General features: G+C 52.3%; 1 protein-coding gene across 2 annotated transcripts in view; it reads left to right on the forward strand.

The window, feature by feature from the left end:
* SIPA1L3 (signal induced proliferation associated 1 like 3) overlaps window positions 1-26,442 on the forward strand; it is an 81,588-nt gene that overhangs the window by 22,826 nt on the left and 32,320 nt on the right. For both annotated transcript variants that reach the window (XM_060275503.2, XM_060275506.2), the window contains exons 2-3: window positions 21,609-23,324; window positions 25,276-25,406. In XM_060275503.2, the coding sequence (XP_060131486.1) occupies window positions 21,914-23,324; window positions 25,276-25,406 (1,542 nt within the window). In that variant the 5' untranslated portion in view covers window positions 21,609-21,913. The remainder of the gene's footprint in view (window positions 1-21,608; window positions 23,325-25,275; window positions 25,407-26,442) is intronic.

A 26,442-nucleotide genomic window follows, 5' to 3' on the forward strand; every position in this document is an offset into this window, starting at 1 on the left:
GGGTGAAGCTGGAGGTGTGAGCTCTGTCTGCTTTTGCAAGACCTTGGGCCCTGCTGTGGGTTCCTGTGCTGCTGCTTCCCTGTGGGCTGCTCATTTCTGGTGCTGCTTCAGCCGCCCTCTGGGCTTGACCAGCCTCCCACTTGAGGCCTGGCACCGTCACTGGTCAGCCAGCCAGCCAGCGCTGGCCTTTTGTCTGCCTCTCCCCAACCGCAGCCCAGCTCCTGGCTGGCAGCGTGGGAATCACAGAGCCGAGCCTTTCCTGGCCATTGGGACTGCCTCTCGCTCGCGAGGCTGGCCAGGAGGCAGCGGCAGCAGCAGGACAAAGCTCCTTCCTGGGCACCTGGCAAGGCCAGTCGGCATGACCTCTGCGGCCCCTGCAACAACCACTCTCTCTTCCACCTCCTTCCAGGGAGAAGCCTTGCAGGTGCTGAATTAATCTTGGACATTTGTAATGGATCGGATATGGAAATGGACTGAAACGTCGCCAATCCTTCCTCATCACAGGTGCAAATTCCCGGCAGCTTGGAAGGGAGGCAGCAGCGGCCCTTAATGGGGGCTGCTGGCCTTGTGCCCCTGTTCTGCTGGTGGTTAATATTGATATATCCTTATTCATACCCCGCCAAGGCAGCCTTGTTCCCCTTCTGCAGCCTGCACAGGCTGTGGGGCCAGTTTTGCATGCCTTCCTGGTTTGCGTCTGTTGAGCCTTTCCTCCTGAGCTCTCTCTGGCCCCTTTGCGCTGCCTCTCCTCTTCTTTCCTTTCCTTTAATCCTTCACTTATTGCAATCCACTCCTTGGCCAGGGAAGTTAATCTGCTACCTTCAACAGCTGCCTCAAAAGCCAGCTGTGTCTTCTCTCCCCTCCTCGAAAAAGCAGAGGGCTGCTTTTGCTCCTTCCTTGTGCTGCTGCCCTTCCCCTCCCTCCCTCCCTCCCTCTCCTCTCCCATAGCTGCCCAGCCCCAGAGTGTTATGTTCTGGCTCCTTGGAATTTCCTTTGGCTTCGAGTAGCTGCCAAGCCAAGGAGAACCCCCCCCCCTCCCACCAGCCAGTTTCCATGAGCTTTGCTTGGAGTGGGGATTTGTGCTTTGTGAGCAGGGAGCCCAGTAGCGATGAATCGGTGGCCCCCCGGGAGTTAGCCTGTGGGGAGGAAGCCGCAGCATGCAGACTAGGGGATCCCAGAGGGAATCTGTGGGTGCCCCTTCGGAGGAGGAGCAGGCGGAGACTCAAGAACTAACACATGTTCCCTTCCTTTAGTCACTAGTTTCCTAATACTTCACTATATGTGACATTTCAGGATCAGATATATATATATCTATATCTATATCTCCCCAAGCAATTCTTTTGGCACAGGGATTGCAGCTTTCCCAGGGTCCATGGAGCAGCTCTCCAGCATGGAACTGACACAGCAGTGTGGTGTAGTGGCTAGAGCGTTGGAAATAGGTCCTGGGAGAGACTTGGGTTCAGGAGGAAGCAAGCCCCCCCCCCCGAACCAAGGGTGCTTTGTTCCCAGTGCAAACTGATGATGCCTGTGGCTCGACCACACCGGCCAGCTGCCCCGTCTCCCTGTTCGCCTTCTAACTCATTTCTCATTTCCTGGAGGAAATGTCACAGCAGCAAGACGTGAGTAATGGGGATGACATGCCGTGAGCTTCCTTCTCCTTACAAGAGCCGTGCTGGGAAGACTGATTTGGAAGGAGCCCAGACAGGAGGATGAGAAGGAGTATGTCATTCACAAGGAACAGGGTCTCCAGATAAGCAACTTGTGCGTCCAGGACCGAAGGAGAAAGCCAGGAATTCGGGGCGGGGGCTTGTACTTGTCTCTCCCTTTGCATGTGCAAACACTTTCAACTTCTTGCTGACCTTCTTGATAGGAGAATGGTCCTTGAGTGCTTGAGAGTGATCGCTTTGTGTAGGCTGAGTTTAGGCTGCTTTTCAAGGAGGTTTCCCTTCGTCCAGGTGTCATAAGGGACCACAGGTTTGTGTCCAGGGGGATTTGCGGCTCTTGTGTGCTGTTGTCTCAGCCGCTATCCATGCCCGGCTTGGGCGTCCGTGTTCTTGAGGTGGACTTCGGCTTGCAGAAGCTAGTTACCAATAGCTCACCTCCAGGGTTTGAAATTGCCCAGGCACCAGGCACATTTTGCTATGGGCACCTGCCAAATTGCGACTACCTGGAGATTTCTGGGTGCCAGTTTAAAAAGCTCTGTCTTAGTCCATAGTTAACTCCATTTCTATTTCTGCTGTGTGTGTTTCTCCTTCTGGGATAAGTGAGTTGTTGTAAGAGCAAGCTAGAGTCAAGCAGTGTAGCTGAGAGTGTAGAATCGTAGTGTTGGAAGGGATCCCCCAGGGTCATCTAGTCCAACCCCCTGGTGAATAGACATTCGGTTGTGGTGACCACAACCTAGGTTTAAGATGCCATTTGGCGCCTAGCTTATATATCTGAGTTTCTAACACTGCTTACCTCAGGGGATGGTGTGATTTCCTGTCCCATGTGGAACCCGTGCCTTGCCCCCCTTATCCTTGTTCTGAACCCAGTTTGGCCCAGGTTTGTTTTATCTATTAAATTCATTAGATTCCTTCTCTCGCTGCAGCTTTACAGAACCAAAGCAAAACAATAGCAACAAAAATCCCAAACCCATACATTCATAAGAAACCCCTGCTTTAAAAGGCCATACGATTGATTAGAAGCCAAAATACCTGGCTGAAGAGGAATGTTTCTGCCTGGCACCTAAATATATGTAAGGAACTCTCATGAAGGAGGCACACGAAGCTCAGGAGGTGATTGCGGGGTCTGGGTTTAGCATGGTCCCCTGAGGCGAGTCCCCTTTCCCACATGTCGTTTTGCTTGCATCAGTTTCTGTGCGGTAGTTCAGTGCGAGAGGATTTGACGGGGGCGAGCTCTTTCCTCTGGGCTTGCCAGTTTTTTCCCCCCTGGCTGACGAGTCTAGAAAAGCTGGTATTCTGATCATGTTGGAACATTTCAGATGCAGCGCTGCATATCTAGGGGGAATGCATGGAATGGATTTCACATGGATTTCTAATATGTTTGTGAATGAATCAAGTGCCTGTTTCCTCCCTACAAGCCCTGGGAAAGCAATTCGCCTCAGAGTTAGTTTTGCCAGGAGAACGTTGTGGTGTTGGAAGCACCCTGGAACCGGGTGAGTCGAACCCGGGTGCATCTGCCTTTCCAGTCTGGGCTCTAATGAAAATGAGGGTGCCTTTTCTCTGGCTTGTCTGCCCCCATGCATTGGAGGAGCTTCTGTTCATTTTGATTAGGCTTGTGCCAGAGCTGCTGCTCTGAAACAGCTTGCATCTTTCAGCCTGGGGCTGTTGTTCGTAGCCTGCCCCCAGAGAGTCCCGCAGCCTAACCAAAAATGCACGCTCTGTTTGAAGGCAAACTCTCCTCTGGGGAAGAGAAAAAGAGATAGAGAGGCAGTGTTAGAAACTCAGATATATAAGCTAATCATCAAATGGCACCTTAAACCTTGGTTACGGTTGCCACAACAGAATGTCTAGGTGCCCTTTTTTGCCATGAGCTTTATTATTATTAATATTCTTTTCATTTCTATGCTGCTTCATATTTTAAAGGCGAAAAAAAACCTCAAAGCAGTTTACAACACATTAAAACATCAAATAAACATCAAATAAAACAATCCAGAATAAATAAAATTCAAGCGTCAAGGAAAATATTTCAGATCCTTCTCTAAGTGACATTTGGCTTTCTCCATATTTATTCACCTACTTAATTTCGAGAGCTGCCCCATAGCAGAAGTGCCTTAGGAAGCCATTGTGGTGTAGGGCGGGAGTCCCCAAACTTATCCAGCTTTGGGCCGGTTCCTTCGGCGCTGATCGCGTGGCAGGCCGGAGGGCGGGGTAACATGCTCCCATGCGCGCGCACACTCGCTTTTTCTGGCACGGCACCAGAAATGGCGTCTGTGCGTGCTTATGGGAGTGCGCCCTCCGACCCGCGTGCACGCACAAGCTATTTCTAGTGCTGCGCCGACCTGGAGATGGGCAACCGCACCACGGTGCGCCAATAAGAGCAGGCTGCGGGGGTCATCGGGGGGCCGCATAATTGGCTCGCAGAGGCCGCATCCGGCCCACGGGCCTTAGTTTGGGGAGCCCTGGGTAGTGGTTCGAGTGTTGGACCTGGGAGATCAGGGTTCGAATCCCCACTGTCATGAAGCTCACCTTGGAGTCAGTCGCAGCCTCTTAACCTCCCTCGCAGGGTCGTTGTAAGGATTAACTGAGGAGGGGGGTGAACCATGTGCCAACCTGGCATCCAGATATCTCCACGGGGTTGTAATTGGACCCAGGGCAGCTGCAAAATGCGCCTAGCGCCTGGGGAATTTCAAACACTGGCGAGAAGATGCCCAGAGAGGGTGCCCAGGATGGCTGTTCTTCTTGCATCATCGATTTGCTGAGGGAGGCAGAGCATTGACCATTAGCTGCCACTGCCATTCTGGGCACATTTATGAGGATTGCCGTCCTCTTCAGCCCACGCAAGGGCTCTCACCTAGGTTCGTGCGGTACCTAATTCATGCTACGACTCGGCCTGGCCATCTGTCGCCCTTTTTGATTGACTGGTTCAATGGGATCTGCACAGTGTGATTATTCTGGTGTAAACATCTTTTCTTCCCGGCATTGCCGGCGTCCGGGTCAGATGCCTCCGAGACTTTGCTTTGCAGAGCAGGCTCATTGTTGGGCTCTCTCCGCTTTGCAATCCCGGGGCTCCAGGAGGCGGCTTTGGTCTGTGTCCAACTCGCACTTGTGCAAATGGAAGCTGCGTTCTTGGCATTTGCCGGAGGAGCTCCTCTCTTGCCCCATCACCCCACACCCTGTTGCTTTTGTCTTTTCCCGATTTCCACACCCAGGGCTTTGGCCTCTCTTCATACCCACCCCCTTGTCGCTGTCTGTTTGTGGCAATTGCTGGTGCCTTTTTAGGGGGTGTCTTGGGTGGATTGTCACCCCTGTTGGACGCAGCAGGGTACCCCTACACGGGGCCTGTTTCTGGGCGGCGTTTGTGGAGAGGATCCCAGGATGAGAAGGGAGCCTTGCTTCTTCTGCCCTCCTGGAGAGAGGAATGGCCTTTGTGAAGATTGCATTTTCTCACACCATGCTGGGGAACAGGCAGAGCAAAGGGAGATAACAGCACAGAACGGCTTTTTCGGCCAGAGTCAAGGCGGGCAGAGCCTCCTAGCTCTGTGGGTGTGCAACTGTGGCTTCTCAGCCTAGCAAGCGTACAGTGATGCTTTGGCAAAGGCCTTCGCCCGCCTGCTCTCCTCCTCCCTTGCTCACTGAGTCACAAAGCAAACAAGCTGTTTCTCTCTGTGGCAGCCAAGCTCCACAACCCGGGAACGGTTTCCTTGGGGACCGTGGGGCTGCCCTTGGAGACTCAGTTGGAACCTGAAACGCCAGGCCCCTAGCCTCTGAGACCTTCCCCTTCCAAAGGCAAGAGGGCCTGCCATGTGCCTCGTTCAGCTGCTGCTTTTTAGCAGGCTCCCAAGCAGGGTTTTCGCCAGCAGGGCTGCTCCAAAGGGCTGGCGTCTTGCACACCGTGCACATCTTGCAGTGTCAAGACTACATTCGCCCTTGGGGAGAAACCCTGAGGAATTCTGGGACTCAGTGCAAGCTTTTGGAAGGAAGGCTTGTAAGGTTACCAGCAGCAGACCTGTGGGATCTGGAGCCCAGCAGTCTTCGAAATTCCCCCAGGCGCATTTTGGTCCAGCTGTGACTACGGGGAGCCATGTTGGCGACCACACTTTGAAAACCTCCTCCTTAGTCCATAGTTAATTCCATTTCCATTTCCAGGGTGTGTGTGTTTTCTTCTTGAACACTGGCACAAGGGAATTGCTGTAAGAGCAGGCTGCAGACAAGCAATGTAGTTGACATCATAGAATTGTAACGCTGGAAGAATCCCCGAGGGTCATCCAGTCCAACCCCCTGGTGAACAGACGGTCCGTTGTGGCCACCGCAACCTAGATTTAAGGCGCCATTTGGCGACTAGCTTACATAGCTGTGTTTCTAACACTGGAGCCCAGTCCCGTGCCCTGAGACAGGCTAGTGTCCACCTGCTCCTTGAAAAACCTCAAGGAGTCATCCGTGGCCCAGACTGCTTCTTCCAAAGCTCTCCTAACAACAACAACAACAACAACATGGGCCACCTCCACTGTGAGAGCAAGATGCTGGACTGGATGGGCCATGGCAGATGTTCCTGGGCAGGAGAATGACACCCACACCCCCGGCAGTCGGCAGAGCCTGTTCGGCTTGTGTGCTTCGCAAAAAATGACTACTGTATTTTTTTTCCCAAGGGTTGGGGGGCTTCTGCTTGAGGAGTCTGGCTTGGGGATTGACTTGGAGGAAGAGGGGATTTGGGCTGTCTGCAGACGGGTTTCTCTGCCTGCTCTTCCCTAAGCTGCTGCCGCCGCCGCCATTGCCACGGCCGCAGGGGATGCAGCGTGCAAGGGAGGTTGGCTTGGCTGAGGGAGCTCAGCCGGGGCTCAGCTGCTGCAGGGGGTGAATCCTACTGCTCTTCCTGGCCTGCAAGGCTCTTGACCCCCTCCCTATGCCCCTTCTGCCCGCAGGGAGGAGCACCTGCGGCTGCTGTGTGCAAGGCAGGTGCCGGTCTCCCCCTGGTCTCCCCCATGGCATAGGGGCTGCTGCTCCTACCCAGAGTGTGATGCAGCAGTGAGGCCGTTGGGAAGCAAGAGGCCAGGCCAGGCGCCCATCCGGCCCATTTTGCCACCGGGATAAGTGAGCCAGTGGCAGCCCAGGTTCCTCCCAGCGGAGTCCAGGTCAGACCACCAGGGGTCTTGGGTTGAAGCCTTCGGACCCCGAGGAAGGGTGCCAGCCCCCGTTTTTGCACCCAGGGCTGTGTTGGGAGGCCTCTTATTGTCTTGCCTACCTTGGCAGGGCAGCAGAGAGAATGCACGCAAAGTGCTTTTTGCAGCCTGGGGCCGTCAGTCGATGTGGTGAGCTGTGCGCTTCCTTGGCTCTGCAGCAGCACAGGATTTCATAGAATCATAGAGTTGGAAGGGACCCCCGAGGGTCATCTAGTCCAGTCCCCTTCAATGCAGGCATTTGATTTGATACCTGCATTTTCAACTTTCCCAACAATGGCTGTTGAGCTCAAAGTGGCACACGATAGCATTGAGAAAGCAACAAGTGTTGCGGTCACCATGATAAAATATATTACAATAATAATAATATAATCTTTATTGCGGTCCAATGACCCATAATATGGATTCAGAATAAAATACATATTCATACAGACAACCCCCCAGGGAAGGGAGAACAGCTTTACAAATTCATCAAAACAATAAATGCAACTCAGGGAAGTCGCAGCAATTTGAAATATCAAATCCAATCCAACCCCGCCCCCCCCCCAGCAACGCAGCTAGAGCATCCATTACAAATATGAGAGCCATCTTCCGATATCTGAAGGGCTGCTCTGTGGAACACAGAGCAAGCTTGTTTTCTGTTGTTTTAGGGGGCAGGACCCGAACCCATGGCTTTCAGTGGTAAGGAAGGAGATTCCAACTAAGCCTAAGGAAGAACTTCCTGGCGGCAAGAGCTGTTTGAGAGTGGGGCGGACTCCCTCGGAAGGTGGAGGTGTCTCAAGCAGAGGTTGGCTGACCATCAGGGATGCTTTAGCTGAGATCCCTGCATTGTGGGGGGTTGGACTAGATGGCCCCTGGGTGTACCTTCCGGCCCTACAATTCTATGCTCCACCTAGTGAGCAATTGGTTGCCTTTTGTCAGGAGTTACCAGGGTGCGTCGGTGGGAAAAGCTGACGGTGGGAGTTAAGCAACCTGGAAGGCAGGTGGAAAAGAAGCCTCAGGGTGTTTGGCCACTGCAGGGGCGGCGTCCTCATGGCACGGACCACGGCTGAGCTCTGACTTGCACAGCCCTTCAGAGCCCCGGCCATAAATCACCGCTCGGTTGCAGGCAGGTTGCAAGAGGAATCGATTGGGTCTCAGCCTCAGAGGCCGGGACTTTGAACGGTCTGGCTGGGCTGCTCCAGGTTTCTATGGTAACAGAGGACTTCCGCTGTCGCTTCCGTGGCTGAGGTCAGGACTGGCCCTGGCTTGCAACCCCTGGGTGGCTAGTCCTTTCTGAAGCCCCTTTAGGGTTGAAACAGGACCGAGGAACACCTGGCTGTGCTCAGGTGTGGCCAGAGCTGCCCCCACCTGGACCAGAGAGGCAGCAGGATTCCTGTCCTGGGTGCAAAGCTCCCTCCCTTTCTAGCTGAGCTGGGAATGCTAGTTTGGCGCCTTACGAGTGCCAGGAGTATGGCAGTGTGTCCTGCTCACAAGTCAAGGGACTCCCTCGGGTATTGGTAGACTCTTCTTCCTTGGAGGATTTTAAACTGAGGCGGTGGCATCACTCAGTTGGTTAGAGCGTGGTGCTGAGAATGCCAAGGTTGCGAGTTCAATCCCCGTCTGGGGCAGCTGCGTTGTCCTGCATTTCAATGGGTTGGACTAGATGGTCCTCAGGGGTCCCCTCTAACTCTATGATTCTGTAGTTTACTTTAAAGGAGCACGATCTGCTGGATTTGAGGGTGGGAGGTGTGTGTTTGTTGGGGATTTGAAGCTGGAAATCCAAACCATAATTTCCTTTGCCGCGTTTTAAAGCCACAGCCAAAGAAGGACTGCATCTGTCATTGTGCGTAGCAGATGAACTCTGGGAAATGGAAGTCTCCCCTGTGGGCAAGAAAGCAGATGGGGGACAGTTTTGGTCTTAAGTGGCTGGCAATTAAACAGTTAATTACTCATCCCCCCCACCCTTGGGAAGGAGCAATTAACCATTTTCCTGCAGGCTGCTTGAGATCAAAATTGTCCCCCATCTGCTTTCTTGCCCACAGGAGAGAGTCCCTTGGGTGAGGAAGCAGAGGGTGTGCCTGCCGGGAAAGGGTTAAGCATGCTCTCCCCCAAGGCTGCCCCTCTGAGAAACTTCACACATACACCCCCCCCCCTTGCAACTAGGGTTGCCAGACTCAATAGAGGACAGGACTTCTGTGCCTTTAATTGCCCTGCTCTCTCTTGAGTCTGGAAACCTTAAAAGAGAAACCAGCAGACCCTTTGTTTAATTTCCAAGCAAAGGGTCTGCTGGTTTCTCTTTAAGGTTTCCAGACTCAAAAGAGAGCAGGGCAATTAAAGGCACAGAAGTCCTGTCCTCTGTTGAGTCTGGCAACCCTACTTGCAACTAGTGTGTGCAGATAAATAACCACCAGACTACACTGGAGGGTTGTTGTATTCTGTGCTCCCTCTTTCAGCCGCTGCCTCCTTCCAGTCTGTAACATAGAATATATTTTCATTTCCAACGGCAGGTCACTCTTAAAAGAAAAACGTTTTACTGGTATTTTAAAAAAATTAAATAGCCCATTGAATTTAAAATGACCCAAAGCATGAACTTAGAATCATAGAGTTGGAAGGCACCTTGACTGTCATCTAGCCCAGGGGTCAGCAAACCTTTTCAGCAGGGGGGGGCCAGTCCACTGTCCCTCAGACCTTGTTGCGGGCCGGACTATGTTTTGGGGGAAAAATATGAACAAATTCCCCACAAATAACCCAGAGATGCATTTTAAATAAAAGGACACATTCTACTCATGTAAAAACATGCTGATTCCCGGACCATCCGCGGGCCAAATTTAGAAGGCGGTTGGGCCGCATCTGGCCCCCGGGCCTTAGTTTGGGAACCCCTGATCTAGCCGAACCCCATGCCATACAGGAATATGCGCTGGCCAAGGCAACGTGGTTCTGGTTCACAGTCTCCTGGGACTGGGGTGGCTCCTAGAATCAAACGGGTGCCAGGGTCCCGAGGGTAGGCAGAGCAGGGGCAGGCAAAGAAGCTGCTTGGAGAGGGATGTCTGCCAAGGAAAATGGTGGCCAGAGCAGGTTTGCTGTGGTCCTGCACCACTTGGAGGGGGGAGGATTTATTTTCATTTTATTTTTCATACCTGTTTTTATGGATACTTGTCCAAGGATATGCAAAAGCCCACACCCAGTGCAAAGTTTCTTTTTATAATGCACCATAATAAAATAAAATAAAAAGTTTTCAAGATCTAATCTGAAAAGGAACAGAAGGGAAAAGGAGGGGGGGAGGTAAAGAAAGGAAAAAGAGAGAGGATGAAAAGAAAACAAGAAAAAATATAAGAAGACTTCCAGTTCTCTGTTAGCTAAATATAGTATTCACTCATTAACATCCAGCTCTTCTATAAGCCAATATTTTTTCCAATTTTCAAATCCAGATTTACCAAGTTCATTTTCCCTTTTGTGAAAAAGGTCCATAAGAGGGCAGGAGGATTTATTAAGAGCAAAAGAAGAACCTGCAGGATCCTCCCAGGGGCCCATCGAGTCCAGCATCCTGTCCTCACCGTGGCAGACCAGGTGCCCATTATGTGAAATCTGCAAGCAGGATCCGAGTGCGAGAGCAACACTCTCCCCTCCTCTGGTTTCCAGCAACTGGGATTCAGAAGCTGGAGGCTGTGGCTCAGCCTTCCTAGCTGGTAGACATTGACAGCCGTCTTCTCATCTTCTTTTATAGCCAGCCGGGTCGGTGGCCATCGCTGCTTTATTCGTTGCTTCTTACCTAGAAGGTAGAATCACAGAGTCGGAAGGGAACCCAGGGGCCATCTAGCCCAACCCCCTGCAATGAGGAATAAAATGCAGGTCTGCAAGCAAGTTGCATTTGTGAGCATAAATGCAGCATACGTTGGTTGAGTGGCGGGGGGAGAAAATAGTTCACCAGGAAGCGGTCAGGGAGCATGGGCTGGATGCGCAAGGGATCCACTCCTTGGGGTTGGGGGTTGGCAGGTGGTGTGGTGAAAGTAGCCTAAAACTCTTCCAAAACATTGACATGGGGAAAGTAATCTCCTTTGAGAAAACAAACTCGAAGGATTCTAACACAGAAAGAGAGGAAATCTAAATCTAATATAAGCAATGGTATTGAGCTCTTGTCGCTTCTTATTAGGTGTTATGGTGGGTTGTTTTTAATTTTTTTTGCAATGGCAAAGTTGTTGTTTTAAAAAAAGCAATTAATGTTTTATTTTAAATCTTTGCGACCTCGTCTGGGGACCCTCGGGTGAAGCGCAAGTAATAAATCATATTTATCTCAATATAGTGGGGTGCGAGGAAACTGCAGTGACTGTGGAATTGGGGTGTTGTTGTTGTTTTGCAAACCGTTCCTGCAAGCCAGGAGACCTGCCATTTCGTTGATTTCTTTAAGAAATCCGGGGAGCTCTCTTTGCTGCAGGGGAAGCCTTTGAAAGCCCTGTCTCATGGTGCTTGTCAAAAAACAGCACGCCCAACGTATTGCAATGCATGCCTGTATTTCAGAAAATTCCAGGTATACCTTCAAGCCCGGGTGTCACAGCTGCTTGCAAGGGGCAGCCGCTGCCTTTGGGCTAATGAAGCCAAAATGCTCACTCGGCCCCTTAGTTCAGGGCCTTTGGCTTCTGGGCTGTGAACTTTTGACTTGGAGAGGCCATTGTATATTTTTCCATTACTTGAGTCCCACCCCCTTCCCCTCTGAGGCCTGGCCTGCCTGCGAGTCCCTCTCTGAAAGACAGAGCCATTTCCTACTCTTTCCTGATTAATTCAGTCTGTTTTAATTGCCTTTGCAATTTCCGTGTTGTTCCAGGCATTGCTGCTGCTGCTTGGCCATCTGACTCTGTGGCTGGGGAGGGAGGGGGCACCTGTTCTCCGCCTTCCCCCACAAGGGTCATTGTTTGAAGAATTGCTTCAATGGATGCTCCCTCCCTCCTGCCAGAAACATCGACCCTGGCGAGCATTTTTAATAGGCGATCCATCAATGCATGGGACTGCAGGTTTGCAGCCCCCTCTTCCTACTTCTCCTTTCTCAAGGCCTCTGGATAAGCCCACCCCCCTATTTTTTCTTGGGGGGCAGGTCTCCAGGCTTGGTGGGGGGGGGAGGCAGGCAGCCCTGTTTAGGGGAGTTTTTAATGTCTGTTGTTTTATTGCATTTTTCATATTTTGTTGGAAGCCACCCAGAGCGGCTGGGGAAACCCAGCCAGATGGGTGGGGTATAAATAATAAATTGTTGTTGTTGTTGTTGTTGTTGTTGTTGTTGTTGTTATTTCCTCCTGGGGTGTGCTTCAAATGGACCTTGTGTGCGTTCTCCCAAGCCATGCCAAAAGAGAAAGGTGATCCTAAGAGCCCCATTTTTCTTGCGGTGTGCCTTTAATCTGAAGGCAGGAGGGCAACTAGCACAGCTGGCTTGGCCAACATAGGGTGCCTTTGGTGGAGGTTTTTAAGCAGAGGTTGGGCAGCCACCTGCCAGGGGTGCTTTAGTTGTGATTCCTCCATTTCAGGGGGTTGGACTGGATGACCCTTGGAGGTCCCTTCCAACTCTACAGTTCTATGAGTCAGCCGTAAGCTGTGTGGTGGTTGCCAGCTTTTGAATTGCTGGTGCCACCTTGTTGGTGCACTGACATGCGCTCCTTAACGCATGTCAGAGACGAGAAGCGACTGTGATTGAATTTTCCCAAAGCTGGCTGAGCTCCCAGCGACTGGCTGGCCAAGGGAGTTAGGCCTGGGCCTGTGAAGCAGGTGCCTTTTTGAGATCATCAAACCATCTTGTGGCACCTTGAGAAGACTAGCAGATTTGTCGTGGGGGGCACAACGCTTTGTCACCTCATGTCTCTTCTCCCGCCCTCCCCCCCCCCATGCACATGTGGGAGCACCTAACTGTAGGGGGAAATGCAAGCCGTGGTCCAAAATCTGGAATGCGAGGGGTGTGGCCTGCAGCATTGCTGTGCAAAGCTAAGAACGTCTCCACAACAACCGTTTCGTCCCGGCATGACTCTTGCTGAATGGTTTATTATTTGCAGGGTTTCTTACCCGCCCTTCTCTGGAAGGTCCCAGAGCAGGTGACAGCATTGTGGCCATGCAATTATAAACAAATAAGCAAATAAAAGAAGCAGAACCGTGTGCATGCAACTGTAAAAGCAGGTAAAGTGCTTCTGGGCAGAAGCAGCATGTAATCGACTAACTCTAAAAAAGGGAAAGCCTTTGCTGTCTGTGGTCAGGAGGGTCTGGAGGCATGTCTTTAGCGTGCAGCAGAAGCTGTCTAAACCAGATGCAGTACAAGGATAGGGGGAAGCAGTGCTAGAAGCTTGGATGTACGCCACCAAATGGTTACCGTCACCAATTTTGGCACCTAGTTGCCATTTTTGGGCCAGACGGCTTTGAAAGTCACATTTTTCAATATGCCTTTTGGTCCCTGAAATTCATTCCGATGGGGCAGATAAAATCCAACAGATAGAATTCCACAAGATGTGGTCTTGAGTGTGAGATAAACAGCCCAGATCCAAGGATTCCCAGGATTTACCTCCAGATGGTGGAGACGTCAGGCGACAACCTGGCACCTGGGCATCTTCACCTGGTCATAGGTGGCCAATGGCCAGGTGCAAAATGAGGCACGCAGGCCACAGAGCGAGGCCTGGAGCTGGGCTGCTTGCTCCTTCCTGGCAGAGGCAGGCTGAGGAATCCTCCCGTTGCTGTATTTTGGGGGGTGGTGGTGGGGGGAGTGAGAGAGAGAGCAGATGTGCTTTCCAGGGTCCTGCTGAGCCTGAGGAGGCTTTGGAGTTGACAGCTCCCACGATTCCCCCAAATGAAATCAGACACTGCAATTTTCTTTGTGGGGCGGCCGCAAACGGATCAGCAGCCGGGGATGATTCTGCATGAAGGTTGTCGTCTTGAATTATCTCGCCTGCCCGCCTCCCTCCCTCCCTCCCGCCAGGGTCACTTCGGTTAAGGCTGTTTCCCAGGGTGCCGCTGGCCTCCTAGCAAGCCGTTTCCCTCATCCCCAGAAGAGGGTCCCGCGAAGGCAGGCACCCCCAAACTTCGGCCCTCCAGATGTTTTGGACTACAATTCCCATCATCCCCGACCACTGGTCCTCTTAGCTAGGGATCATGGGAGTTGTAGGCCAAAACATCTGGAGGGCCGAAGTTTGGGGATGCCTGCGCGAAGGCTTCCTAGGGTGAGCCCTGGTGTGGCTGCTTGCACCGGACGTTCCCCTGATACAATCATAGAATCGTAGAGTTGGAAGGGACCTCATGGGTCATCTAGTCCAACCCCCTGCAATGCAGGAATATGCAGCCATCCCACACAGGGATTGAACCTGCAACCTTGGTGTTATTAGCACTACCCTCTAACTATGACTGATTGAGTTTCCCTAGATGCTGTTTTCCCACCATGAGCTGCACCCAAAGTAGCTTACAGCAAACATTACAAACATTGAAATGCAGAGCACTGGAAATACAAATATATAAAACACTGAGCATGTCAGGAAATTTAAAAATGACCCAAAACCAACAATTTGGCAAGCATTAAATTCAATACTACATCTCCCCTGCCAAAAAACAAAACAAAAAACCCAATCTAGGCTTAAGTACATAAATACAAAGCAAAAGGAGAGTTAACTGACAATAGAGTTTTTGGCCCTAGTCTTACTGCATTCCCAGGAGCCTGGCTTAAATATTGGTCAGAGGGAAGGGGGTCTTCCAGAAAGCTCTCTCTGTTGCATGTAAGAAAAAATATATTTTAATTTTTATCATCTACAATTCTGTCTTAATTATTTTATAGTATAGTGCCAACCTAGCAGTTCGAAAGCACGTCAAAGTGCAAGTAGATAAATAGGTACCGCTCCGGCGGGAAGGTAAACGCCGTTTCCGCTCTGGTTCGCCAGAAGCGGCTTAGTCATGCTGGCCACATGACCTGGAAGCTGTACGCCGGCTCCCTCGGCCAATAAAGCGAGATGAGCGCCGCAACCCCAGAGTCGGTCATGACTGGACCTAATGGTCAGGGGTCCCTTTACCTTTACATTGATTATTGCTTTCATTTTATGGATCAATGGTCTCGTTAGTAAAATTCATGTTAAATTGCTGTTTTAGGCGTTGTTTTTAAAAGTCTGGAATGGATTAATCCATTTTGCATTACTTTTTATGGCAAAGCACACCTTGGTTTTAGAACACTTTGGTTTTGGAACAGACTTCCGGAAGGGATTAAGTTTGGGAACCAAGGTACCACGTTACTGTGATTGTTTTGTGCCCCCGCACCAGGCCTTCCAAGCTCTTACAGTCATACCTTAGAAGTTGAACGGAATCCGTTCCGGAAGTCCGTTTGACTTCCAAAACGTTCGAGAACCAAAGCATGCCTTCCGATTGGCTACAGGAAGCTCCTGCAGCCAGTTGGAAGCCTCGGAAGCCCCGTTGGAAGTTCAGCTTCCAAAAATAGTTCACAAACCGGAACAGTCACTGTTTGCGACGTTTTGGAGCCGAAACGTTTGGAAACTAAGCTGTTTGACTTCCAAGGTATGACTGTATTTTGTCCTTGAACAGAAGAACTCCATTTCAGGTGGCTGCACCCAACAGCTGTGCTTTATCTCTTGGTTATTCCTTGACTTTTTTTGTGTGGAATTGAGATCGAAATGGCTCAAATAGAGAAAGGTTTACCTCTTTGCATGCCTCTGGTTCTTAGGGTCAGCAAGCGCATTCACACTGGTCTAGTTTGGGGCACAGGGTGAGGGCAAAGCTGGTATTGGCAAGCCTGTCAGGAGCTTGGCAGGTGGTTGGACTGGATGGCCCTTGTGGTCTCTTCCAACTCTATGATTCTATGATTCTATGGATAAGGAACCGTGTGCACAATCAAGTGGAATGCTCACACACAGTTTCTGACTTCTACGGAGCCCCGTCTGGCAGCTGTATGCTGTGCATGCAAACTCCTGTCACGTTCTTGGTGGAAGCAAGGCCCACTACAGAAGATAAAATTACCCGATAAAATTCAAAACAGTAACAGATTCATTGCGTGTTTATTCAAAATCCAGTTAAAGCTGTAGTTTTATTAATCCGGCAAAGTGGATGAACTTGCTTGAGCAACACCAAAGCCTGGGAGTCATTTACACCTCCAGCGCCCAAACCCTGCTGCTCCCTTGCCTCTTAACGCCCCCCTCCCAGGTAATCCCACTGTCCCCCAGGAGACACTAGTGCCTACTTTGGGTACCACTGACCTAGGTGATCCTGCTGAGCTCCATCAGAAAAAGGGGACCAGCTTAGATTTCGCTTGGTTAAGGGTCTCAAGAATCATAGAATCATAGAGTTGGAAGAGACCACAAGGGCTATCCAGTCCAACCCCCTGCCAAGCAGGAAACACCATCAAAGCATTCCTGACATATGGCTGTCAAGCCTCTGCTTAAAGACCCCCAAAGAAGGAGACTCCACCACACTCCTTGGCAGCAAATTCCACTGTCGAACAGCTCTTACTGTCAGGAAGTTCTTCCTAATGTTTAGGTGGAATCTTCTTTCTTGTAGTTTGAATCCATTGGTCCGTGTCCGCTTCTCTGGAGCAGCAGAAAACAACCTTTCTCCCTCCTCTATATGACATCCTTTTATATATTTGAACATGGCTATCATATCACCCCTTAACCTTCTCTTCTCCAGGCTAAACATACCCAGTTCCCTAAGTCGTTCCTCATAAAGCATCGTTTCCAGGCCTTTGACCATTTTGGTTGCCCTCCTCTGGACACGTTCCAGCTTGTCAGTATCCTCCTTTGGAGGGGTGGTGCCCAGAACTGGACACAGTACTGCAGGTGAGGTCTGACCAGAGCAGAATACAGTGGTACTATTACTTCCCTTGATCTAAACGCTATACTCCTATTGATGCAGCCCAGAATTGCATTGGCTTTTTTAGCTGCTGCATCACACTGTTGACTCATGTCAAGTTTGTGGTCTACCAAGACTCCTAGATTCTTCTCACATGTACTGCTCTCAAGCCAGGTATTACCCATCCTATATTTGTGCCTTTCATTTTTCATTTTTATTTTTTGCCCAAGTGTAGTACAAGAAAAGCCTGGGTTCCCTTGAGGTGCCACAGGAAGCCATCTGGGACGTGCTGGTTTCTGGCCCAGGGTGGGATCCAGCTTGGCTGATGCCCTTGACCTCCAGATCAAACACCGCTTTGGAAACCCGAGCGCTGCTGGCTGAACCTCTACCTGGCTCAGCCCCACAAAGGCCTCCTCTGTTCCTTTGGTATCACCACCATCCGGGTCAGGTCTCCTGTGCTGGGCAGCTGCAGCTGGACTGAGCAGGCTCACATCCCCCCCCCGGGTGACTCTTACTGGAGCCAGCTGTGGCCATTTGTGTTTTTAGGGTAAGCCTAATGTGGGTTTCTGCCTGCCTTTGGGCTTGACTCCCACAAGCAGCAGTGCTGCATCTTGTGTTCCTGGAAGGCAAGTGGCATGCGCTGGGTGCCAGCTTTGCCAGGCAGGGGGTCTGGGCAACAGAGACAGGCTCATCACAGAGCTCGGAGATTGCAGCTGCAGCACCTGCCTGCTGTAGGCACATCTCTGCCCGTTCAACACAAACTCGGGTGGTACTGTTTGCTCCCCTCTACTTGAGCCGGGTGGGAAGTTTGGGGAATCGTCTCTGGCCAGAGAAGGCAAAGGCATTGCCCTTTGGGGCAGGATTTCAGGAGTCAAAATGAACATCCTACCAAAAATGATTTTCCTGTTCCGAACCATTCCAATATTGGGAGGAATGAAATGCTTTAAAAGCTGGAGGGAAGACATCGCTAGATTTATTTGGAATGGAAGAAAACCAAGACTCAAACATCAAATACTTACAGACCAACGGGAGAGGGGAGGCTATGCCCTACCAGGGTAAGAACTTTATCATGAAGGCATTGCCCTGCAGATGTCGCTGTGCTACAGCTTCCATCATCCCCAAGCATCTTGTCCTGCGGGCAGGGGCTGGTGGGACTTGTGGCCCGAGCACCTCTGCAGGGCGCCATGCTGGGAGCCTCTGGCCTACAGCCTTCTGCTGTGTCTCTCAAGCAGGGAGGTTCTCCTTTGAACGGAGTGCCAAGACCTTCCGGCTCACAGCTTTGTGCAGAGCGTTTGCACGTGGCTTGTGTTGGCCTCTACAACACAGTCCTGCACGCAGACAGGCTTTTGAGTTTGTGGTGAGCCTCGGGTAGAAGACACCTCTTGCCATCTGTTAGCCTGCCCCTTATATGGAGACCCAAGAGATCGCTTTTGGGAGCCTTAGCTTGCAAAAGAAAGCAGGTTCACCCGGCTGAAACAGTTCACTTCCGCCTGAGGGATGATAATAGCTTTGCAGTGCATAAAGTGGTTCTTTATGCCTTGACCGCAAGAAAAAGCCCAGGAAAAATGAGTTAGATAAAATCTCTGTAAGCTGTTTTGCCGCTGCTTCTGGTATCTTCTTTCTCTCATGCCTGGATGTCGGTTTGTCTCATGGATGTCTGTTTTGCATTATTTCATCAATACTATTGCTACGAAGTTGTCATGGCCTTGGGCTAGAACAATAAAGCTATTGAATTGAACTGAAGTGGCTTGTGGGACCTGAACTTCCGGCAGCCCAGGGTTGTTCGCTCAGAGCACTGCGCCCTTGACAAATATGCAGCTTGGAAGCTGGTCAGGTTTTCTCGAAAAAGGCAGGCGGTGCCGTTGTGGAGTAGAGGCAGCCTCTCTGGCACTGCAAGTACGCTTCCTGCTCAGGCAGTGAACTTCCCCATCCTTGTGGACATTTGAACCTCTCTGGCCTTCAGAGAAGAGGCGAGGAAGAGGTGACATTATAAAATGGTGCAGAGAGGGGAAAGGTTTTCTCCCTCTCCCATAACGCCAGAACCCATGGGCATCCCATGAAGCTGAATGTTGGGAGAGTCAGGACGGATTAAATAAAGAGCATATGTACGCAGTGCAGACTGTGGAACTCCCTGCCACAGGAGGCAGCGATGGCCACTAACTTGGATAACTTGAAAAGAAGATCAGACAAGTTCATGGAGGTGAGGGCTGCTGATGGCTGCCAGGCATGATAAGGCCACCAACATGGCCTTGTTGGTCGCTATAAAATAGGACTAGACAAATTTATGGAAGGCCAGGCTATCCATGTCTGTTAGCCATGTTAATACAGTGGAACCTCGGTTTACAACTACCTCTGTTTAGGAACGCCTCCGTTTACGAACGCTGCAGACCCGGAAATGTTTACATCTGGGTTCCACGGCATCAGATGCACAGATGCGCTTTTATCAACGCTGCGCGCACGCGCAAAAGCGTGCCTTTGGGGAGCGGATGCCTCCGTTTACGAACGCCCCCGTGGAATGGATTACGTTCGTAAACCGAGGTTCCACTGTAACTCTGTCCTGCCTCTGCAGCAATGTTTCTGAATCCCAATTGCTGGAAACCGCAGGAGGGGAGAGTTTCTGTCTCCCCACAGGCAACTGTTTGGCCCCTGGGAGAGCTGCTAGACTAGATGTGGCCTCACCCTGTAGTCTCTTCTTATGATGCCGCTTGCCTGGGCCAGCGTGGCAGAGGAGCTTCCTCTGCCCTCCTTGAACCTAGCAAGTCCCAGCAGGCCAAGCGGGAAGCTGGCTGAAGGCCGCCTCTACGTGGCCTCGGGGCGTCCCTGCGCCACGGAAGGGAACGCCCCACCTGGAAAGGTGGAATCCCCCAAGCTGCCTCCGCTTCACAGGGCCCTGGGCGCCCAAGCCAAGGGAGACTCTGTGAGGCTGCCAAGGAGGGTAACGGTGGCCTGCCAAGGTGCCCTGTTCCCAGAGCCGGACAAAGGGGCTTTTGTGGGGTGGGGGTGGGGAGACTCCTTGCCAGCCCTGCCCTCTAAGAGGAGGCTGCTGCCATCACCGGAGACCGCCACCCACCCACCTGGGTGGGGAGCATTTGAGGGGGGCTGGTGGAATAGAATTAAGAGGAGCACACACACCCAGTGCAGGGCTAGGGGTTTGGCTTTATAAAGGCCTCCTGCCGCCACCGCCACCCCCAGCAGGTTGGTGGCAGGCTGTGAAAGTACAGATTTGTGCCTCCTGGGTGTGGAAACGCTGCCATCCTCTGGGTAGGAGCCTCTTTCACCACCTGCTGAGATGAGGAACGTGGGCCGCCCACCCCCAGCCTGACATTTCTAAAGAGTAGCTTGCGTCTGTATGGAAAAGGGAGGGAGGGGTGTGGAAGGGGCGCAGTTGAGGCTTTGCTTTGTGCGAATGATTAGAGCAGGGATCTCGCTGCACCAGCCCAATGGCCCATCTAGCGCAGGCTCCTGTTCTCACAGGGGCTGAACGGTTGCCTCTTGCAGGGAAACGCGCAAGCAGGACCCGATTTCGAGAGCTCTCTCTCCCCTCCTGCTGTTTCCAGCAGCAGGGATTCAGAAGAATGTGAGGCAGAGCCTAGCCCTCGTGGCTAGTAGCCCTTTCCTCCCCCGTGAATTTGCCCAGTCCTTTTTCAAAGCCTTCGCCGCCTCCTGCGGGAGGGAGTTCCACAGTTTAACTAGGCAGTGCGTGAATGTGTCCTTTGTTGTTGTTTAGTCGTTTAGTCGTGTCCGACTCTTCGTGACCCCATGGACCAGAGCACGCCAGGCACTCCTGTCTTGCACTGCCTCCCGCAGTTTGGTCAAACTCATGTTGGTGGCTTCGAGAACACTGTCCAACCATCTCGTCCTCTGTCGTCCCCTTCTCCTAGTGCCCTCAATCTTTCCCAACATCAGGGTCTTTCCCAAGGATTCTTCTCTTCTCATGAGGTGGCCAAAGTATTGGAGCCTCAGCTTCAGGATATGTCCTTCCAGGGAGCACTCAGGGCTGATTTCCTTAAGAATGGATAAGTTTGATCTTCTTGCAGTCCATGGGACTCTCAAGAGGGCCCCTTGCTTATGGGGAAGGGGCGACGTTTGGTGACAGGATCTCTAGGTGGGGGGGGGGAAATTCCGTGCGTGAGACCCAGGAGGACTGTCGATGTCAAGCCAGTGCAGGCAGTCCTGAGCTCAGAGGACCAAGAGCCTGGCTCTCTGTAAAGTGCCAACTTCCTGCTTTCCTGTGCAGGCTGGGCTTGTGGTTTCAGTCCCAGGCCTTGCAGGGGAGTCCAGCCCAGTTGCTGCAAACCACAGGAGGGGAGACGGCTCTTGTACTCAAATCCTCCTTCCCAGTGGGGCATCTGGTTGGCTGCTGTGAGAACAGGATGCTGGACTTGATGGGCCTGATCCAGCAGACTTGTCTTACGTTCTTAGGAGAGTGCGTGCAATGGTTGGGACCTATTTCAGATGCTCCAATAGGGTTTCTGAGATGGCGCAGTGCTGCTGGACTCGTCCGGCATCCGTGGACAATGGCATCTACTGACTCACTGCGCAGAGCAGGAAAGAGCTCAAACGTCCTTTGGAGCCGCTGCCGCCTACACTCTGTCCGGACCTCTCCTGAGTCTGTTTTGCGCCTCATGTTTCCAGGAACAACAGAAAGGGTGGGGTGGAGTTGCGAGTCCCTCGTGGTCGTGGAGTTTGAGCTTGCCAGTGTGTGACTCCGACTAAACATTAGGAGGAACTTTCTGAGGATAGGAGTTGTTTGACGAAGGGGCAGACATCCTTGGAAGGTGGCGGACCCTCCTTCACCGGAGGCTTTTACACAGAGGCTGCCTGTCGAGGATTCTTGACCTGTGTGGTTCCTGCATTGTAGGGGGTTGGGCTAGATGGCCCTTGGGGGTCCCTCCCAACTCCACAACTCTATCATTCTGTGAATCTGAAGCTGCCGGTGACTTGAGTAGGGGCTCCCTCGCTAACCTCTCTTTTCTTTCCTCCTCTCCTGCAGGGATGGCCCAGAGTGAAACGTTCCCGCGGTTAACGTCACCGGATTAGCCTGGGGTTTGCTGGAAGAAGCTCTGACGGCCCTCCTCCCCAGCTGCCTCCTCCTGCAAATGCCGGGGCGCCTTGAGGATTGCCCGCCAGTGCGATGGCAGCAGGGGCCGATCCCCCAGCGGGGAGCCCCGAGGGAGGCTCTCGCGGGCTGGCGTTCCATGGCGCTGCGCCCCCCAGTCACGGCTGACGTCTGTGTTCCCCAATGGGGATGAGTGTCCCCTTTGAACAGGGAGTCGGAGTCCTCGCTTCCCTTGGACTATGACATCGTACCGGCCTGTTCACGAGAGCGGCGACGTGGGGGGCCCCGGATTGAAAGGCGGCGACTATTACTCCCCGGGGTTCTGGGCCCAGAATGGCTGTGCCGCGCAGGCGGAGGCGCCCGTTTCCTCGCGGCTGGCAACGGCCACCCCGGCCATGCCCAAAATGGGCGTGCGGGCCAGGATTGCTGACTGGCCCCCAAAGAGAGAAGGGCTGAAAGATCACACCACTGCCACCAGCAGCACTTCGAGAGACCTGGAGACGCCAACCACGGGCTTCCGGGGCTTCCAGAATGGGGCCGCCTTCCCCGGGACGTCCCGGGGCTTTCAGCGCCTGGCCCGGCGGCGCTCTAAGGATGCGGAGTTCCCTGACGGCTGGCCGCGGTCCCCGGCCCGGGGCTTCCTGCCTCTGCGCAATCGGAGCAGCAGCGAGATCACACTCAGCGAGTGTGACCCACAGGAGGCGTTTGAGCCCCGGGGGCCTGGCGCCAAGCTGCCCATTTTCCGGGAGTATGGGAGCACCTCCTCCATTGACGTTCAGGGTGTCTCAGAGCAAAGCTTCTATGAAATGCTTGATGAGTTTCGCAGTGGAAAGGCTGCGCGGCGGAAGGAGCAGGCGGGGTCTTTCCGCGCGGCGCGGAACAGCAGCAAAGCCGAGGCCCGGAGCGAGCAGCAGGCGCTCTCCCTCCTGGGCGCGGACGAATTCCCCCTGCAGCCCAAGGAGAAGTCCCGCAAGAAGGGACCTCGGGGCGATGCAGGCAGCGGGGACTCCATCTTCCGGAAGCTGCGGAGTGGCCGGGGGGACCCCGAATGCGGCAAGGGTGGCCCTCCGGACCCCGAGGATGCAGGCGGGCGGCCCTGGCTGTGCCAGAAGAGATTCGCGCACTACGACGTCCAGAGCATGCTCTTCGATCTCAATGAGGTGGTAGCACGGCGGGCCTATGTGGCGCAAAGGAGGAATACCGCCACGGGGGCCTCTGCCGCTTCAGCTGTCTCCTCTGCCTCGCGGGCCTGCGGCCCCCCGGAGCCTGTGGCGGCAGCGGCCCCCTTCCTCGGCTCCGAGGACCTGAACTTCAAGGAGCACTTGGGGCACGACCCCGGGGACAGCCTCAGCAACGGGCTCCTGCTCAGCTGCCCGCACTTCCGCAACGAGGTGGGCGGGGAGCGCGAGCGCGACATCAGCTTCTCACGGGCCTCGCCTGCCTCCCTTGGCTCTCCCGGCGGGGAGGCGGCAGGGGCAGGAGGGGGCGGCCTCACGGAGGTGCCCCCCGCCCCGTGCTGCACCAACGCCAGCATCTCCGTCCTGGAGGTGCCCAAGGAGCTGCAGCGCAACGTAGCGCGGCTGAAGCACTACAGCATCGAGCATGTCGACCTGGGCGCCCGCTACTACCAGGAGCACTTCTGTGGCAAAGGTGGGCTGCCTGGCAGGGTGGACCAGGGGGCGGCGGAGGAGGGTCATTGCTCAGGAATTTGCTTTGCTTCTTTATTTAATGATGATGATGATGATGATAATTTCATTATTTATACCCCGCCCATCCTCCTGGGTTTCCTCAGCCACTCTGGTCGGCTTCCAGCACATTAAAAATTGTAAAACATTAGACATTAAAAATTTCCCTATACAGGGTGGCCTTCAGATGTCTTCTAAAAGTGGATTTATGTGCAATGTTGGAAAGGCAGATATAGAAGCCAGGCACAACGGAATGCCTCTTCTGCAGGGGGTTGGACTAGATGACCCTTGGTGTTAATAATAATAACAGCAATAATAATAGCCATAATAATAATTGTTTATTTATATGCTGCCCATCTGGGTGGGTTATCCCAGCCCCTCTGAGCAGCTTCCAACAGAGTAAAAACATTAAGCACAGTCAAACATGGAAAAACTTCCCAATACAAGGCTGCCTTCGGATGTCTTCTAAAAGTCAGATAGTTGTTTATTTCCTTGACAGCTCTAGAGTTCTGTGACCTTGGTAGGCAGGGGACTCTCCTTCCTTGGAGGTTTTTAAGCAAAGCTTGGATGGCTCTCTTTAAGAATCCCTGACAGCAGTGTTAGCAGTTCAGATATATAAGCTAGGTGGCAACTGGCACCTTAAATCTAGGAATGTCTCTTCACCAGGGGGTTGGATTAGATGACCCCTGGGGTGCCTTCCAGCGCTACAGTTCTGTGATCTCAACTACCATCACTAACTGTAGCTTGCTCTCACAACAGTTCACTTGGCCCAGTATGCAAGAAGGAGAAACACACACAGTGAAAATGGAATTAACTTTGAACTATGGCAGACGTTTTTAAACTGCGGTCTGATCTGATATTCTTAGCTAAAAATGAAAAGAACGTTCAGCAAAGAGTATCGCATGAAAAATATTGTTAGGCGTTCCTACAAAAAGCACAAGGGTGGGGGGAAATTCATAGCGTGAAATCTTGATATATAGCTACTTGCCAAACATAAACAAACCTTCACCTGCCACAGATGTACAATAACTAATAAGTTAATCAACCGCTATTACCAGTGACTGGCTCTCTTGTGACAACTCGGCATCGTAAGTACGAAAGAAATAGGTTTGAAAGCAACGAGAGCAGGAAAACTTCAAATATGAAGCGAGGAAGGTGTTTCGACCTAGAATTACAGAGTTGGAGGGGACCTCAGGGGTCTTCAAGTCCAGCCCGCTGCAAGGCAGGAAAAAGTGATCCAGGCACTTGGAAGGTTCAGCCTCCCGTGCTCCCCCTCGATCGCCTCCTTGCCTCTTAGCATCCCAGTAGGTAATCCCCAAGGGACGTGGGTGGCGCTGTGGTCTAAACCACAGAACCTAGGGCTTGCCGATCAGAAGGTCGGCTGTTCGAATCCCCGCAACGGGGTGAGCTTCTGTTGTTCAGTCCCAGCTCCTGCCCACCTAGCAGTTCGAAAGCATGTTAAAGTGCAAGTAGATAAATAGGTACTGCTCCGGCCGGAAGGTAAATGGTATTTCCGTGCACTGCTCTGCTTCGCCGGAAGCGGCTTAGTCATGCTGGCCACATGACCCAGAAGCTGTCTGCGGATAATAATAATAATAATAATAATAATAATAATAATAATATATTATTTATACCCTGCCCATCTGGCCGGGTTCCCCCAGCCACTCTGGGCGGCTTCCAACAAAATATAAAAATACAGAAACGCCGGCTCCCTTGGCCTATAGAGTGAGATGAGCGCCGCAACCCCAGAGTTGTCTGCAACTGGACCTAACGGTCAGGGGTACCTTACCTTTACCTTTAGGTAATCCCAAAGCACCCCAGCATGCTGTGTATGTGTCTTGAGACAGGGAGCCTCTGCTGCTGTTCTGGATGAATACCCAAAGTGCCCCCCTCCCTCCCTCTCTTTCTCTCTGCAGAGCATGCCAACTACTTTGGGGTGGACGAGAAGCTGGGTCCGGTGGCCGTCAGCATCCGGCGAGAGAAGCTGGAGGACCACCGAGAGCACGGGCCTCAGTACCAGTACAGGATCATCTTTCGAACCAGCGAGGTAGGTTGCTGCAGGCGCTGCTTCGTTCCTCTACGGATCGCCTTCCGCATGCGTGTCAACACAGTTCACAGAAGAGCAGCTTAAAGATAGTTTTGAAAACAAAAACATCTAACGATAAGGGCTTTAAAAAAACCCTGTATTGTTATGAAACCTGGGGCCGAGGCCTTTTCACTCAACTGGAAAAGCTTGTCAAGACAAATATACAGTGGTACCTTGCTTTGCATACGTCTTGGTTTGCATACATTTTAGATTACAAACACGTCAAACCGGGAAGTGCTTGTCCCGGTTTGCAACCTTTTTTTTGGATTACAACCCATTGGGGGGGGATTACGAACAATTTTTTGGGGGGAGGCCCCATTGGCGAAAGCTCGCCTTGGGTTACAACCTGTTTTGGTTTACAAACGGACCTCCGGAATGGATTCTGGTTGTAAACCAAGGTACCACTGTATCTTGCCTGGTTCCCATAGAGTGGGCACCTCTCGTATCTCGACTGGGATGCTGTTCCGCCAGAGGGGGGAGGCGGCATTGAAGACCCTGCCCTGAATGACTCTGGGTGGGTGGCTCTGATACTTTAGCAGAGATTCCTGCATCACAAGAGGTTGGACTAGATGTCCCTTTGGGGCTCCTTCCAACTCTACAACTCTATGGCATCAAGGAGAGACTCTCCTGCAAAATTCAGTGCCCTCCTCTGCACAGGAGGGATGTTGCCGTTGGCTGCCTGTGTGTAAATAACACACCTGCCTCTTAAGGAGTTCAAGGTGCAACACTGAACGCAGCAGAAGGCAGTTTCATATCTTTCAAAACTGCCCCTAGATTTCAACAAACCCAAGGCCCGTGGCTCAGGGGTGGAGCACCTCCTTGCACCCAGAAAGCCCCAATTCAATCCCCAGTATATATGGGAAGGGCTGGCAATGTCCCTGCCTGGAACCCTGGAGAGCCACTTCCCCCAGTCAGTGTGGGCAGCATTGATGGCACCCACCGGTCCAATTCTCGTTATTAGGCCATTTCCAGCTTTCGTTTAAAAACTGCCCACGGA

Source organism: Zootoca vivipara, chromosome 6 (assembly GCF_965207765.1).
Source record: "Zootoca vivipara chromosome 6, rZooViv2.hap1.1, whole genome shotgun sequence".
Taxonomy (NCBI): Eukaryota; Metazoa; Chordata; class Lepidosauria; order Squamata; family Lacertidae; genus Zootoca; species Zootoca vivipara.